This window comes from Sinohyriopsis cumingii, chromosome 15, assembly GCF_028554795.1.
Source record: "Sinohyriopsis cumingii isolate HCF-2022 chromosome 15, ASM2855479v2, whole genome shotgun sequence".
Lineage (NCBI taxonomy): Eukaryota > Metazoa > Mollusca > Bivalvia > Unionida > Unionidae > Sinohyriopsis > Sinohyriopsis cumingii.
The window spans coordinates 82,145,540-82,162,499 of record NC_142975.1 but is presented as its reverse complement, the minus strand read 5'-3'; the positions used below and the strand labels follow the sequence as shown (position 1 = coordinate 82,162,499).

The window sequence follows — 16,960 nt, the reverse complement described above, 5'->3', positions numbered from 1 at the left end:
CAAGAAGGAATAAAACAGAAACGGTAATGTTTATGAGCCAGCGATAGGACAGGTGGTATGAAGATAACAATTAGATAATTTAGTAGTAACATATTCGAAGGCATAACTAGCTCTCTCTCTCTCTCTCTCTCTCTCTCTCTCTCTGTGATTTGGGTTTTCAACGTAGCTTTAACAATTTTCCGGTTATATCGCTACGATGTCTGCAGTGTGGCAATTTATAGTGATTATCACTGGGGCATCATGCTGCAGACACGTATCATCATGTCCCACCCAGTCACAATATCCTGACTGTATACCATTTTAATAAAGATTGCGCTTTTACGAGCAAGTGCAATCTTTATTAAAATAGTATGCAGATGTAGTACAGAAATAAATAAATTTAATCTCAATATATTTTAGTGGAAATTTATTTTCAATATAATTTAATAAAAAAATTGCTTTTAATACAATTTAGAGAAAATTTCAGTCTTAATACTTTTACTTAATTATTATGTCATAATATATCTACTTCACTTGCGTGAGCAAAACCCGTAACGAGGTACACCAATCGTAACTGAGGACATTACAGCTCTCTTGCAGTATTTGTTTGCAACAACAAAATTCGTCCAGGTAAGTTAGCTGTTCATAACCAAGCTGAATGAAAAATTATTCGCAGTGACTGAGTAGTTTGGTTATAACAACGAGACTTAACACAAGGAAGTTAGAAAAATACATGACATCGGTATACAAAGGATAATTCAAGAAGCGTGCATTTTTATGGATATACAGTCATTTTGTAAGTATGAATCTGCCATATCTAACGTTAAATCACATGTGTTTTAATGTAGTGCAACATAAATGTAAAATTCATATTTCCTGTGTTCGCAACTGCATGAACTGTTCTCCAGTCAATGCATAGGGTATATGAGTCATTTAATGCTATTTCTTTATTATCAACGCTTTATGTAATACGTTCGCCATCTTGAATTTCTCCTCTGGTATCAGCCATTCAACGGTGCTTGCCTGGGCTCGTGTGCGGAGCATCATGGGAGGCCAGGGCATCCAGGCACCAAAACATGACTCAGATAAACATTATTGCTACCAAGTGTATCTGTCAGGTTTCTAAATTCCTTGAACAATCTTTTCTCTTTATGGTATGTCATATAGGAAATAAATGCTAAACAGATCTTGGATGTTTTCAAGTATTCATTTACTTTCATTGCATATATACTTGTTAATTCTTGTCAGCAGAGATTCTGACCAAACATTCTTCTCCAAAACTTGCATTGCATAAATAGGTATCGATATTTTTACAAACCTAATTCTCAGAATACAAGTTTGCTCAGTGACATGAAAATGGGTTGATTATTACATGTTGAGACTTAATCACAATCAAACTTTCATTGAAATAAAGCACACACACACGCGAACACACAAAGTACCATAATATTTAAAGTATTCGAACACACTCTCGTTTTCAACCGCACCAGATCGATTTTAAAAACAAAAAACATCAAGGACATAAGCGATGAACAAACTTGTTCATTTCATTCACTGATTTATAATATCTAACCTGACTGCCGCCAAGGGGCCTCTAACACTGTGGTATTAATGACGTTTCAACGCAAATAGAAGCTCCCGATGTTAACAAGCAAACAGACTACTCGCTGTCCATTTCTGATTCCTAGAACAGTCTATTTCTGTAAAAAACACAGTCGTTTGCGTCCACTGTTTACAGTTTCTAGTCTAATTTTTCTAAAACAAATTGAATAAATAAATAGGAGAAACTACTGTATACACGCGTTCAAAGAGATGTAACTCTAAAATTTACGGAATTATTGAGATTACCAAAGATGCCTAACTACATCACATCTGTTACTCGAAAACAATGACTAGCTCAAGCCAATATGGTGAACGTGTTGCTAAAGAAACTCCCGTTTGATTCGAAACGCCAAGTTAACGGCGTTTGCCCCCCCCCCCCCATCAGATTAGAGCTTATAAAATAATGAATGAAATGATTAATTTTGTGTATTTTTTAAATTTCCTTTATGCTTTCTGCTTTGAAATTGGTATGGGGGTACACACAAACGGGACGGTGTGAGAATACTGCAGCAATCTCTCACCTTACCCCATCCTTCGCCAACACCAACATAATGGCTGAAAATACTGCACAGTGAAACTTTAAACAAACACTCAATAGTTTTGTTTAATTTACATAGTTGTGAAAAATAAAATGAAAATGAAGGTGGCAACACAACTGGAAATAACTGATTTAGTGCTATTTCTTTATTGCCTATGCATTTTATATTACTTTCGCCATCTTTAATATCTCCACTTATGCTGGCTATTAGGTCTCACTGGATAGTTTCGTATTTTGACACCCTAATTTTTAAGGTAGAAGGCATGAACCTAATTATCACAAGCCTAGCATTTATAAATTCACACATAAGCTAAATCTATAATGTGGTTTAGATTTACTTTGAGTTAGGCTTGGAAATAGGTTGGCTTGTTGGTAACTGCCTGTCAGAGTTTGATGAGCATTGAAGATCAAATGCGTAACTTGGGCTGCAAATGAGCTGCCGATTTGGCTTATGTATTTATGTGTGTCTGCTACAGAGGTAAATATCTAAAAATCTAGATGGTTGAGGGGTGATGAAAAGTATGCTAATTTGTTATAGTACTAGTGAACTTTATTCATGCATAAGGCACATACTGATTTTTTTAGCTGCCTTGTGACAGAATAATATTCAAAATAGCTATTTCTTGTCAAAAATGAATGTAAAATTTAGGGGTTGGTGGCATTGTTGGTTCAGTATAAAAACCAAAAGTTGCATCAGGAATTAACCTGATTACTGCAGTCAAAATCTCACATGTATGATTCCTACAAAAATAATTAGTTTGTTTTTATTTGTATCTTCAGTGTAAAAGTATTCTCATTTTCTGTAATTGGTCATTGTCGGATGAAAATTCACCAGATAAACTGTCCAGTGCCACCTTATACGATGCATACCTGGCCTCATTTTCTTAGCACTACGGCTCTGGACTACAGAATATGTTCCATATCATATAGACGCTCATGCTTTATAATATGAGAAAGAAGCTGTTTGGTAACTTGGACTGTAATTTAGGTGCTTCATTAACAACGACACGATCGTTTGTTATCACGGTACCAGTTGGTCTTCCATAGACCTCAGTGCTAACGTTTGGTGAAATAAATCTACTTTCTATCCTACTCCAACATGCGCGTCACACAGTCATAGAAAACAATGTTAGATTGTCATTATGACATGGACAGAACCAGGTACTCATTTGCGTTTATGAAGAATAGAACTATGTTGAGCTCCAACTTGTAATAACGAAACAGTTCTGAATCCCGAGTTATTGCGCTCTTTCTCGAGAAATTGTCTGACAATGTCTAGCCGTATAAATATATCGAGTGGCTGGTTTTATTATCAGTTCAATAAGTACCTTTACAATAGAGGATGTTGATTGAGACATTTTTAAAACAAGATGACAACAAACAAATCCATGACAAGGGATTTTGACAATAATGTATTTTATATACTAGATGGGAGACCTAAAGATATTTCAGGTTTCTGCACCAATTCATTGGCAAAGTTTACAAATGAAAGGACAAGTTAACTATTATTTTTTTCTCGCTTTCATCATGGTTTTAAGTGAATTGTAATATAGGCGGTGAAGTTAATTCTTGTGAACGTGTTCTAGTTAAATGTAGTATACAGTATAAATTGTATTTTTGACCATTAATATGAACTTTCTTTCTTTCCTAATTATTACATCAATGATTAAAAACTTCTGATATTGGTTAAATTTGGAAACAATTTTTAAAAAATTAAATTCATTTTGATTTACACAAATAAATAATAACCATGTTTAGATACCACCTATGAATTTATCAGATAAATGCATTATACTTTGTTTGATATGAACACACTATTAATTATGCTGCTGTTTAAAGAACACTTTTTATTGTAGAATCAAATACATAGGAATGGAGGACAAAATCTATGTTTGTAACACAGTTGTAGAGAATAAAAACAACTGAAAGAAATTACGACAACAGTTGAATGTTAATATTGTATTTACTACTAATGGTAGCTGTAGCAACTGCATAGGCCCTATGGTATTGCAAATCATTTTAATACCTTCACTAATATACCATCTGCTCTTTTAGAGAAACTATAACAACCTTAAAGTTAACTTACAACAGACTGAACCATTTTAAAAGAGTTTTGCAGTTAAAGAAATATGCAGTGAAACACATGACAACTTCAACCTTTAAATGAACACAGAGTGAAAAAAGCATGAATAAATCATGCTCATAAGTGTTGTTATGAGAAATGTCCTTACTACAATTCATATCAGCAGTTTCAGAGTTTTATACACTAACCTAGTTACAAACCAATTTTGTGAACAAACCTACAAATCATTTGTATTATAAAAAATGCAATCTATTTTTAGTCCTGGTTTGACATCCTTACCTGTGTATTTCACACCTTGAATGGAAGTGTTGCTACATCAACGAAGAATGTTCCTTGTTATCTAGACTAGATGTGCCAGAAGATGATATAGCACCTTGCTGGGTGTGAATTGCAAATAAATCATACATTCTGGTTATCTCTACTGGATGTGGTATAGATAATGCACAGTAGGCCAATAATAGATTCACAGTGTATGCTGAAACACAAAGCTCATAACAGTAAATCAAGGAAAACATTGCTTTTACATAGGCTATAACTAAGCATATAGTCTAGATTATATTTTAAAAAAATGCAACCAGATTTAATAAATCATAATCTAAAGGTATAAAGATATGGGATGTATAAAGAATTGTATCATAATTCTGAAACAAGGAGGGAAATATATTCAACTAAAAATATTCAAGAAATGTAGCAAAATATTTGTGAATGTAATCACACAAAAGAATATATATATATATATATATATATATATATATATATATATATATATATATATATATATATATATATATATATAATATTAATGTATCCAAACAATGGGTTGATAATGAGAAATAGTGAAGAAAAATAGAATTCCCTTGATATCAATGTTTTAATTGTCACAATGGTTAAAAAAGAAAGTTTAATTCTGGAATGTAAGTTATAATTGTACAAAGGAGAAAGAAAAGAAATAATGTTCTGTATAGCTGAAGCCTATGCATCAGTGGAAATTATTACCTTGTGTATCTAAACAATTTCAGAAATGAAATAGTGTATGGGAAGCTGACAAACCCAATTGCTACAAATAATGACACGATTAAGAGAAAATTTGAACAAGCTTGGTGATTGATTAAGTATACAAATATGAAGACACAGTAGAATATAAATTAAAATATAAGTGTCCAAAATAACAGTGATAATGATTTACCTTTTTCATAAGTATGTATGATAGTAAACATAACTATCTCTTTAAGTAGTCTTATCTGTTTAATTAATGTATGATCTAGTAGGTAAAATAGAAAGATAAATATAAGGCTACTGACAATAAAATAACATCATAATAAAACTCAGCAATCATTACTTGTATTTGTTTCTACTAACAGGCTGAGCAAAAAGGGTATGATGGCTATACAAGAAGACGGGGGTCGATACCCATTTCTTGACTGTGCCCAAGAGGATCTGAAGTCAGAACATCCCAGTAGCAATTTCAACTCATGTAAGTTAAGGAGAATAAATTGCAACTTTCACTCATTATAACAAGACCTGCAATAATCAAGTCAGTAATCACTGTAACAAGGCCTGGAATAATCAAGTCAGTAATCACTGTAACAAGGCCTGGAATAATCAAGTCAGTAATCACTGTAACAAGCATTATTTTGTTTGGGGGGAGGGAGGAGGAAGAGAAATCACATACTGTATTGTATATTTAATTTGTATATTGTGCTGACATTTGTCAGTGATGATATGTTAAGTATATTTAAGTTTTATTGTGTTATTGACTCTTGTTAATAATTGAGGATAGGAGTTTGGGCCTACCTGACTAATGTCTTTTATTGTTATAAACTAACATATTGTCTAGCTCATTTTTGTCTTTGGTTGTGGATTCTATATTAGGATTATTATTATTTGTGTGTAAACATGTTTACTTCATTTTCATTAAGATAACCCCCATCTTGGTCCTGATATTGTGTCTTATGTTTTTATATAAAGGAAAAGTAAACAGAAATTCTTGATTCCTATCTTTAACTTCAGTTGTGTTCACATTTAATTTGAAAGGATTTATTTATTTAGATTATTCACTGGAATTACATAGTGCTCAATAGAAACTTCAAACCAAATCACTATTTTAGGATTATTGCATATTCATATAGAGGCATTTTGGATTATATTATTATGATGAATCAAGTCTGTTAGCACTTCAACATCATTCTTGGCTATTCCAGGCTTTTGGTACATCACCACTTTCAAGATTGGAATTCATTCAGAGCACCAAAGAAATTCATTTTTAATACTCTATACTTTTGGACTTGTGATTGAATGTTTTGGACCATTTATGATTTAATTCACCATACTGTAAGTCCTGTCTAAATTTTCTGTTAGTATTCCCCTGGGGAAATCAACTATTTTTTGAATTTTACAAAATTGTTGGTTTTCACTCCTTTTTGTTACTGGGTTTAAAACCATAGAGTCCTAACAGAACATCTTGGCATGTATATGGATTATATTGAATGAAGTACTTGGACATCTTAGATCACCTTCTTAAGTTTGATAAAATGGTACTGATTACACATGATATCAGATGCTTAAGGCATCTCTCATTTTGAGGCTGAGGTCATCATCCAGGAGTGTTGTCAACACATAATTAGCTCTTAATATGTGTATTTGTTGTTGTCTTTCTGATATTTATATCACTGTAAATAACAACACAAATAACATTCTTAAGATCATCACCTAGTTGTTGTTTTATCATTTGTTCCACATATTAAATGACAATGCCATTAATCCAGCATAAGATTTCTTGTAGACATTTCTCAGATGTAACCCTTTGTAACAATCGATGCCATACATTTTTTTACTATCATGAAGATGTTATACTCATTTGTTGTAAAATCAGCTAAGGAAGACATCTAAAAAACACAAATTTCTGTTTCCATCTCATGGTATATCTATATGCATTATTAGCTCTTCTGATCATAGACTCCCTTCAAGATCTATCTTACATTTAAAATCAGTTTTTCTAGGACTAAATTCCCCAAAATGGCATGCAAACCCCCATAATTGTGAAATATGACACTACTGGGTGATAGTAACTGTCCCTTGAGATTTGTAATATCTTCCATATATTCATTTTATGCAACAGCTCCCTTCAAGACCTTTGCTACATTTAAGCTAGTCATTCTAGGACTAAATTCCCCCAAAATGTCATGCAACAACTTGAAATAACCCCTATAGCATTGAAATATAATCCTACTAAGGAATAGTTACAGCCCCTTGAGACATTTAATATGTTTCAAATATTCATTTCATGCAATAATACACTGCAAGACTTTTCCTACTTTTAAATTAGTCCTGCTAGGACTAAATTTAAAAACAATGGCATGCAACAACTTGGAATAAGTCTCTGGGGCAATAGTAAATATGTATGCATCATATAACAACTTGGAATAAGTCTCTGGGGCAGTAGTAAATATGTATGCGTCATAGAACAACTTGGAATAAGTCTCAGGGGCAGTAGTAAATATGTATGCATCATAGAACAACTTGGAATAAGTCTCAGGGGCAGTAGTAAATATGTATGCATCAGAGAACAACTTGGAATAAGTCTGTGGGGCAATAGTAAATATGTATGCATCATAGAACAAATTGGAATAAGTTTATGGGGCAATAGTAAATATGTATGCATCATATAACAACTTGGAATAAGTCTCTGGGGCAGTAGTAAATATGTATGCGTCATAGAACAACTTGGAATAAGTCTCAGGGGCAGTAGTAAATATGTATGCGTCATAGAACAACTTGGAATAAGTCTCAGGGGCAGTAGTAAATATGTATGCATCAGAGAACAACTTGGAATAAGTCTCTGGGGCAATAGTAAATATGTATGCATCACAGAACAACTTGGAATAAGTCTATGGGGCAATAGTAAATATGTATGCATCAGAGAACAACTTGGAATAAGTCTATGGGGCAATAGTAAATATGCATGCATCATAGAACAACTTGGAATAAGTCTGTGGGGCAATAGTAAATATGTATGCATCATAGAACAACTTGGAATAAGTCTATGGGGCAGTAGTAAATATGTATGCATCACAGAACAACTTGGAATAAGTCTATGGGGCAATAGTAAATATGTATGCATCACAGAACAACTTGGAATAAGTCTATGGGGCAATAGTAAATATGTAAGCATCATAGAACAACTTGGAATAAGTGTGGGGCAATCGTAAATATGTATGCATCATAGAACAACTTGGAATAAGTCTATGGGGCAATAGTAAATATGTATGCATCATAGAACAACTTGGAATAAGTCTATCAGGCAATAGTAAATATGTATGCATCAGAGAACAACTTGGAATAAGTCTATGGGGCAATAGTAAATATGTAAGCATCATAGAACAACTTGGAATAAGTCTATGGGGCAATAGTAAATATGCATGCATCTCTGGGACAATAGTAAATATGTAAGCATCATAGAACAACTTGGAATAACCCTATTATATGTGAAATAGAAGTCTATGGGGCAACACGAAAACTGTATGCATCATATAACACTTGGAAAACACCCTATAACTTGGTAATTCACTTTAGACATTTAATATTTTCCACTATTCATGTTCTGCAACATCTCTCCGCTTTCCTACCTTGAAAATAGTCTTTTTAAGACTAAATTAAAGAAGGTATGCAGGCATATTGTAACAACTTAGAATAAACACCCAAATGCTGTGAAATGTAACCCTATGGGGCAATAGTAAAAGTCCCTTTAGATTTATAATATGTTCCAAATATTCATTTTGTGCTACTTTTCCCCTCAAGACCTTTTCTACCTTTAAAAATTAGTCTTATTAGAACTAAATTCCTGAACATTGCATGCAATCATCATGCAACAACTTGGAATAACTCCCTTAGTGGTGAAATATAACCATATGGGCAATAGTAACAGTCCCTTTAGATTTTAAATAGCTTCCAGATAGTCATTTTATTCAACAACTCCCTTCAAGACTTTTCCTACCTTTAAATAAATCTTTCTCTGACTAGATTCCAGAATATTGCATCCAAGCATCATACCATAACTTGGAATAACCCCTGTACATTCTATGATCAAAAGTAAGAAGATCTTTACACCTTCAGTATCTTCCAAATATTCATTCTTTGTAACAACTCCCTTGAAGACCTTTCCTACCTTTACAATGGTCTTTATATGGTTAAATTTCCAAACATAGTGTGCATGCATTGTGCAACAACTTAGAACAACCCCCATAAATGTGAAATGTAAGCCTATGGGACAGTAGTGTATTAGGACTCTATGGTCTTAAAATAAGTAAAGAAGCAACAAGCTTTGTAAATTTCAAAAATCATTTATTTCCCTAGAATACAAACTGAAAATGAAAAAATATGAACTTTCATTATTGCAAATTAAATCCTAAAATAACCCAAGAATTTCAGACATAAGTCCTAATAATTACAGTTCTGAATAAACTGTACTGGAAATCCAGATCTAATGCTGAAAGTGTTGATGTCCCATATGGTGGCCTGTATCATGGTGTTGTAGCAAGCCTTTTGTTGAAACACAGTAATATAATTCCAGGTTTGAATTCACTATAAATCTCAGTGAATGTCTCTGCCCACAAATACTATTTTTATGAGCACTCTGTATTTCCAAAGAATAATCACTTAAATTGAATAATTTGAAGAAATAAATTCCAGCCCAATGAACTACTGGACATAACAATAATACAATGGATTCTGTTAGATTAAAGTATGAATAAATAATTTTTGCGGTAACAAGATCATATAGTCTTCTACTTGACTTCAGGCCACAATTAGCATTTTCTATAAAAAAAGATGATTTAACGGAATAATACCTCCTGGAAGGTTCATAATATTTACAAAATAAAATCTTAGTTATAATTAGAAGTCTGTTACTAAAATTATAATATAAAATGTTTAGTAAACAACATTTAGACCTAACAATTCATGGACAATTAACAAAGTTCAAGACTCAGACTGAGAAAAATATGTTTACTACAAAACCAAAATCAATCATTCAGGCCAGATAGAAAATGAACTTAGATTTGGACAAGGTCAAGTCCAAAATACAATGTCACATTATTATCTGCATATAATGAAATAGAAAAATAAATAAATAAAAGCCCACTAACAATGTAAATTAAATATGCATAACTTGTCAAAATTCCTTTAGACCTTCAGTATCTTCCAAATAATCATTTAATTTTAAACCTCCCATTGAGACCTTACTACCCTTAAAATAGTCTTGTTAGGACTAAATTCCAAAATATGGCATGAAAGTATATGCAACAATTTGGAATAACCCCATAACAGTGAAATATAAATCTACAGGGCAATAGTGAATACCTTTTTTACCTTTAAAATAGTCTTTAAATGGTTACACTTCTAAAAATGGCATGCAGGCATCATGCAACAACTTGGAAAAAACTTGATGACTTTGAAATATAACTCTTTAGGGGATAGTAATCTTTAATACATTTGAAATATACTCTTCATGAAATGACTCTCTTTAAGACATTGTGCAACAATTTGTAGTTGATTACATATCCACGAAACTTTGCAGTGGTCCAATTAGATCTTTCCTACATTCAAACTATTCTTTTAGGAGTAAAGTTAGAGAATCTTCTTAAGACATCATTGAACAGCTAGGTGTAACCTTCGATACTGTGAAATATTTCCTTAACATCAGAAAATGTGGCCTCGGTGACTATCTATTTTACAAATAGTTCTGTGCAACACTTTTAAACAAATTGTTTTGATTCGGTTATTTCCAGCAACACAGAAACAAACTTGTTGCAAATATAATGCAAATAAATAATATTAGTGCCGAGATAAATAAATAAATAAATAATAAATAAATAAGAAATAAACATTCAAAATTTAAATGTTTTATTAAATATGTTTTCAAACATATATTTCAAGTACAAATATTTTGTTGACACATATCAATATAAAATGCTAATACAATAAAGACTGATGGCACAAAATATATGATTACCGTACTGAGGTTATGTTCCCGATCTGGCAATGATGTTGATAGCTTGGACTCTCATAAGTACAAATCATATCTGTGTAAAGTTTGCTATGACTGCAATGCTGTCATTGTTATTCAAACACTCATAGCCTGTTTGTGCACAACACAATTGTACACTGTGTATATTTCATCTGCACAACCAAGACTTTAGTAGTCTTTGATAAATGTTTAATTGTCATATTTACTGGAAATTGTTTGTAAGATATTTTACAGGGCCAGTCTGGTCCCGATACAGTTTTAAGTAGTGTAGTAATGACTACAAGATGTAAAGTTGATTAAAATTGTGTTCACTATCTTTTGCAGCACAGTCCTCAAGTTGTTTGTTTGATAATGGACAACTCATCTTATTTAGAGCCAATGAACCTTGAACATCAGAGTCTGCTGTAACGACACTATGGCCACAGGCAAATCGAAACCATTGGACTGCAAACTGGAAAATGTTCAGGCCTTGGAACTGCAAGACAGTATGTGACAGATAAGTCTTTCTGTATTATGTTCTGTTTTATTAGACATGGATATTTAAGAGCAATTGACTTTTTCTTTTTCTTAATTTGTTTAAAATTTGTTTGAAATTTTATAATTAAAAAAAAAAGTTTTTACAAGTTACTTCATTTTTGAAATCTTTAAAATATGAAAATTTTCTTTAAAATGTTTTGTGTGTTGCTATAATATTTTTAAAATTTGTCAAATTTCTTGCAAAGTTTAATTTTTTGTTTTAAAATTTTCATCTATTCTTGTCCTAATATGAGTTTGTTTTCTTTTATTTATAGACTTTTTGATTTAGTTATTTCATTGTATTAAATCTTTTTCTTTTGAATTTATTTGTAAATTGTATTTTTGTCATCGTGAATTTTGGGGATTTTGTTAAATTATTGTTAATTGTCAGTTTTTAATTCTTTGCTTAAATGTAGTGTTTTCTAGTTTCTACTCTTTAATATTCAAAGATTATATTTGTCTTTTTTGTTGTTTTTTTAAAAATGTTTTCTTATGTTTGAATTTCATGATTTTGCAGCTTTTGGTTTCAATATTTTGTTTGAAAAGTTTATCTTGTTTTAATTTGTTTAAACACTTTTAATGGTTTTAAACATCATATTATTTGTAATTTAAAACTTTTTATGACAGTTTAAAATATTTTATTATTATTAGTATTAATATTGATAACATTATTATTATTATTATTAGTTACATAAAGATTTATTTCAAACCAACCATAACACTATCAATTATCATTATCATTATTTGTATAAGTTATGAAAAGGACAATTTTAAATCAACTACAAAATCAATAATAATAATAATAATAATAATAATAATAAACATATAGAACATCCTGATGATGACGATGATGCAGTCCGTGCTGAATGTGTTAGTGATAATATTATGACACTAGATAATTGTTTTAAAATAAAAATGCACAGAAATTCAGCATATATAGATTTATGCAAGTACTTTTTTTTCTTCTGCAGCCCGCCCAGACCCACGTTACACTGGTCTTGTGGTGTCTGGAAACATGTTAATGGTTGTAGATGGTATAGTACATAAAGTTGCAATCTACAGTTGCCATGATGGAAAATTACTGGCAACATCAGACAAACTGCAGTCAGGGACCCAAGACATTTGTGTTGTGAAATGGACTGTAGACATTCTGGTTATGGTGACTCTAGACAATGGAGAAATTGAAATATTGTCGGTTGAGTCAACAGCTGAATCAGCAGCGATAAAACGGATGAGAACTTTAGATGTACGAAAAGGATTTGATAGATGTGATGGAGTGAGGCCTTTGAAGTTAAGGGGAAAACTTGTGGTGAGTGGTGTAAAGCACTACATGGACACCAAAGAGGAATGGATTTGTTGGGGCATTGTGTCCTATTTAGATGGACATGTTAAAACGATTCACAGAATCTGTAAAGGGGATGGTTGGAGTTACTTGGCCACAAGTCCTGATGATGCTACAGTATACATATCATGTCATGCTGACCAAAACTCCCCAGACAATGGTGTGTATGCATTTAGTATGGATGGCAGACAGAAGTTTGTTTACCGACATCCTGACCTGAAATGTCCTCAGGGCATATCTGTGGAGAGAAGGGGATTTATATATGTATGTAACTGGACTGGCCCTCCCTGTATTCATCAGCTGACAGAAGGTGGGGAACTAGTGACAGTGCACAGAGAGGAGATCCCACCATGGCCCCTGGCGATATATTGGGAAGCACAGCAGGAGCAATTTTTCATTACTAGTCATGAAAGCAGGAAGGTCCGGAGATTCCATCCTCTTTGCCATGGTACTCTATATTTCTTATTTCATTGAGATCAAATTTTTACACAATATGACAAATAAAACAACATTCTTGATTTATGAAGAGATTCTAAATGATTTAAATTCATGTACAGAAAACATATAGTGCTGTGAATTTTAGAACTTTTTTTTTATTATCAAGGTACAAGAGATTAAAAGATGTAATAATCAGATGAAAACCAAATCAGAAAAATAATAATTCCTCTGATCAGTCCATAAATGATGAACTTATGAGAATTAATATTGTTAGAGTTGATATAAAAGATTTGACTGAATGCCAGTAGTTTCGAAGTGAATGAGAAATTGAAAGAGACATCCATGAAAGAAAGAGAATATTATCATCAGGCTGATGAACTTTAAGAGAGTGGATTTGCCATAGCGTTGTTGTTGTTGTAGGGTTTAATGCCATTTTTCAGCACAGGATAGGCTATACATGGCGGCCAGTATTAATGGTGGAGGAAGAACCCGGGTAAACCCTGGAAAGAACCACCAACCCACGAGATTTAAGCTATTGGCAAGCTTTCTCACATACCCACATTGGCTGAATCCGAGACTTGAACCCATGCAGACAGATTGCCATAGTGTAAATGCAGCAATGCTATTACTCATGAAAGAAGTACCAGGTAAATAAATTTTGTTAAAGAAGAAAAGAAAAAAATAACTTGTACCAAAAAAGAAGCTAGTACTTTGCAGCTACTGTCGGTTGAAACATATGGAAAATGACACCATTTATTATAATTGAGTTCAAACTAATCAGGTTCAACATACACAATTTTCAAACAATAGATATAGTCATACATAGTTTTGTAAATTCAACATTTTTTTGTGTTTATTGTTTGCCTTTTTTGTCTCTGTTTGATAATTTCCTTTGACAAAGACTTGATGAAAGTTGAAAGCACAATTGGTTAATTAAAACCTTGTTTTGCACTGTTCATTACATATTGTCACTCATTTGCATTTATCTTAATTTACCTGGGACAGATGCACTCTCTAGCTGTGCCCAAATAAAAATAATTTCATATATTTGTCAGCCCAGATAGGTCAACCAGGTCTTTACAAACTTATCTCAGAAGAGTTTATTGAAACTGGAAGATTTTTATTGAAACAATTTTTAGCATGTAAAAAGTAAAGTAACTAGTAGAAACAATGAAAATTTAAGAAAATATTATATTTGAATATGAACCAATTCATAATTCACAACTGCTCCGGTGGTCTAGTAGTTAGAGCATCCACCTTGGAAGGAGGAGGTCGTGGGTTCGATTCCTGGCCAAGTCATACCAAAGACTTACAGAAATGGTACTAACAGCTGCCTTGCTAGGCGCTCAGAATTAAGAGGTTAGTGTTAGAACTGGTCGACCTGGTGTCAGGATAATATGACTGGGTGGAACATCATGCTACATGTCTGCGGCATGATGCCCCATTGCTAGACATCACTATAAAATGTATACATAATTTGATTTCAGATCCAGTCATCCCTGCAAAGATACTTAATATGGATGCAAGATCCCTTCATATGTATAAAGAGGCTCTTAAAGATGGGAAGGAAAAAGTGTATAATATCAGGGTAATGGTTGTCGGACAATATGGAGTTGGAAAGACAACATTGATCAAGCGCCTTTTGGGAAAAGACGTAAATATACCTCTGAGACAAAGCACTGAAGGGATAGATGTTCATATAGATTGCTGTAATGTTTCCTTGTCAACTAGAGAGTGGACAACACAAGAGGAAAGTATGTCACACTATCCATTCAATGGCCAGTTTAATCATCATAATATAAGATGATGCTATTTAAACTTTGTCGGAATAAATGATCTTAAATTATTACACACATAAAACTGCCGATAGTTCAGTGTAATGCAAAGTTTTCCTGCACCACTGTTGCATTTAAACAAAGTAAACAAATTGAATTTTAGAATGACTAATGAGATTTGGATCTATTACAGTATTAATATTAATTGACTGGGTTTTAATACTGCATGATGAAGTATGCCTGCCAATGGGTGTGTGTGTGCATGTTTGTGTGTGTGTGTGTGTGTGTGCATGATTCAGATTTCTAACATAGCTTTAAAAGAAATTCAGTCATATCACAATGATGTCCGCAGTGTGACAGTTTATAGTGATGTCTAGCACTGGGGCATCATGCCGCAGACATGTAGCATGATGTCCCACCCAGTCACATTATCCTGACACCAGGCCAACCAGTCCTAACACTAACCTCTTAATGCTGAGCACCAAGCGAGGCAGCTGTTCATACATTTGTGTAAGTCTTTGGTATGACTTAGCCGGGGATTGAACCCATTATCTCCCTCTTCTGAGGTGGATGCTCTAACCACTTGGCCACCAGAGCAGTCCGCTAATGGGTACGAGGGTACTCAAGAACCCACCCAATGATAATAACCGTGGTAACAGAATGTGTCATTGGGTACCTGTTTATCAGATACAAGCTTTCTTCAAGTGCACATGGCCCCTAATACCCTTGGCTTCCAAAGGCAGCACTCACTATTGTTTCCAGTTGTAAATCCTTTTGATCAAGCCACAAATTTAATACATATACATGTACTCGTTCAGTGCCAGTTAGAGTTCTGACTCTTCCAGCAAGTGTTTGACCTTAATCCCATAACTTATTTTCCCATGTGACAACCCATTGATTGAGCCATGAGTGTGATACTAGGTTTCACAAACTGTATGATCAGTGTTACTTACAGAGAACAAACTCGGTCTCTACATTACAATCCACATATGACAGTGAGGCCAAGGAAAGATAGTCAGACTTGCATGCATGTATGTATGTAAGAATATATGTACAAGTGTGTATGTTGATGACTGTCTTGATAACTTAATAAAAGATGAATCTGCTATACATCTGATTACTTAATTGTCCAAGATGTCAGCATGTTATTTACTTAATTATCCAAAATGGCAGTGTGTTATATACTTAATTGTAAAATATTCACTGTGTTATATACTCAATTGTCCAAAATATCAGTGTTTAATTGTCCAATTTATCAGTTCGTTATATACTCAATTGTTCAATATATCAGTGTATAAATATTTAATTGTCCAATATGTCATTGTATTATATACTTAATTGTCCAATATATCAATGTGTGATATATTTAATTGTCCAATATGTCAGTTTGTTATATACTTAATTGTCCAATATATTAGTGTGTGGTATATTTAATTGTTCAATATGTCACTGTATTATATACTTAATTGTCCAATATTTCAGTGTGTGATATATTTAATTGTTCGATATGTCAGTTTGTTATATACTTAATTGCCCAATATGTCAGTGTGTTATATATTTAATTGTCCAATATATCAGTGTGTTATATATTTAAATGTTCCAATATATCAGTGTATTAAATACTTAATTGTTCAATATATTAGTGTATACATATTTAATTGTC

At 32.8% G+C, this 16,960-nt stretch overlaps 1 protein-coding gene across 1 annotated transcript in view; it reads left to right on the top strand.

Moving 5' to 3' along the window:
- The first annotated feature begins 640 nt into the window (after window positions 1-640).
- Window positions 641-16,960, top strand: part of LOC149782188 (uncharacterized) — a 64,596-nt gene continuing 48,276 nt past the window's right edge. Inside the window, exons 1-5 of the mRNA XM_089933600.1 lie at window positions 641-775; window positions 5,564-5,676; window positions 11,551-11,711; window positions 12,714-13,532; window positions 15,010-15,276. Of these exons, the coding sequence (XP_089789726.1) occupies window positions 11,642-11,711; window positions 12,714-13,532; window positions 15,010-15,276 (1,156 nt within the window). The 5' untranslated portion in view covers window positions 641-775; window positions 5,564-5,676; window positions 11,551-11,641. The remainder of the gene's footprint in view (window positions 776-5,563; window positions 5,677-11,550; window positions 11,712-12,713; window positions 13,533-15,009; window positions 15,277-16,960) is intronic.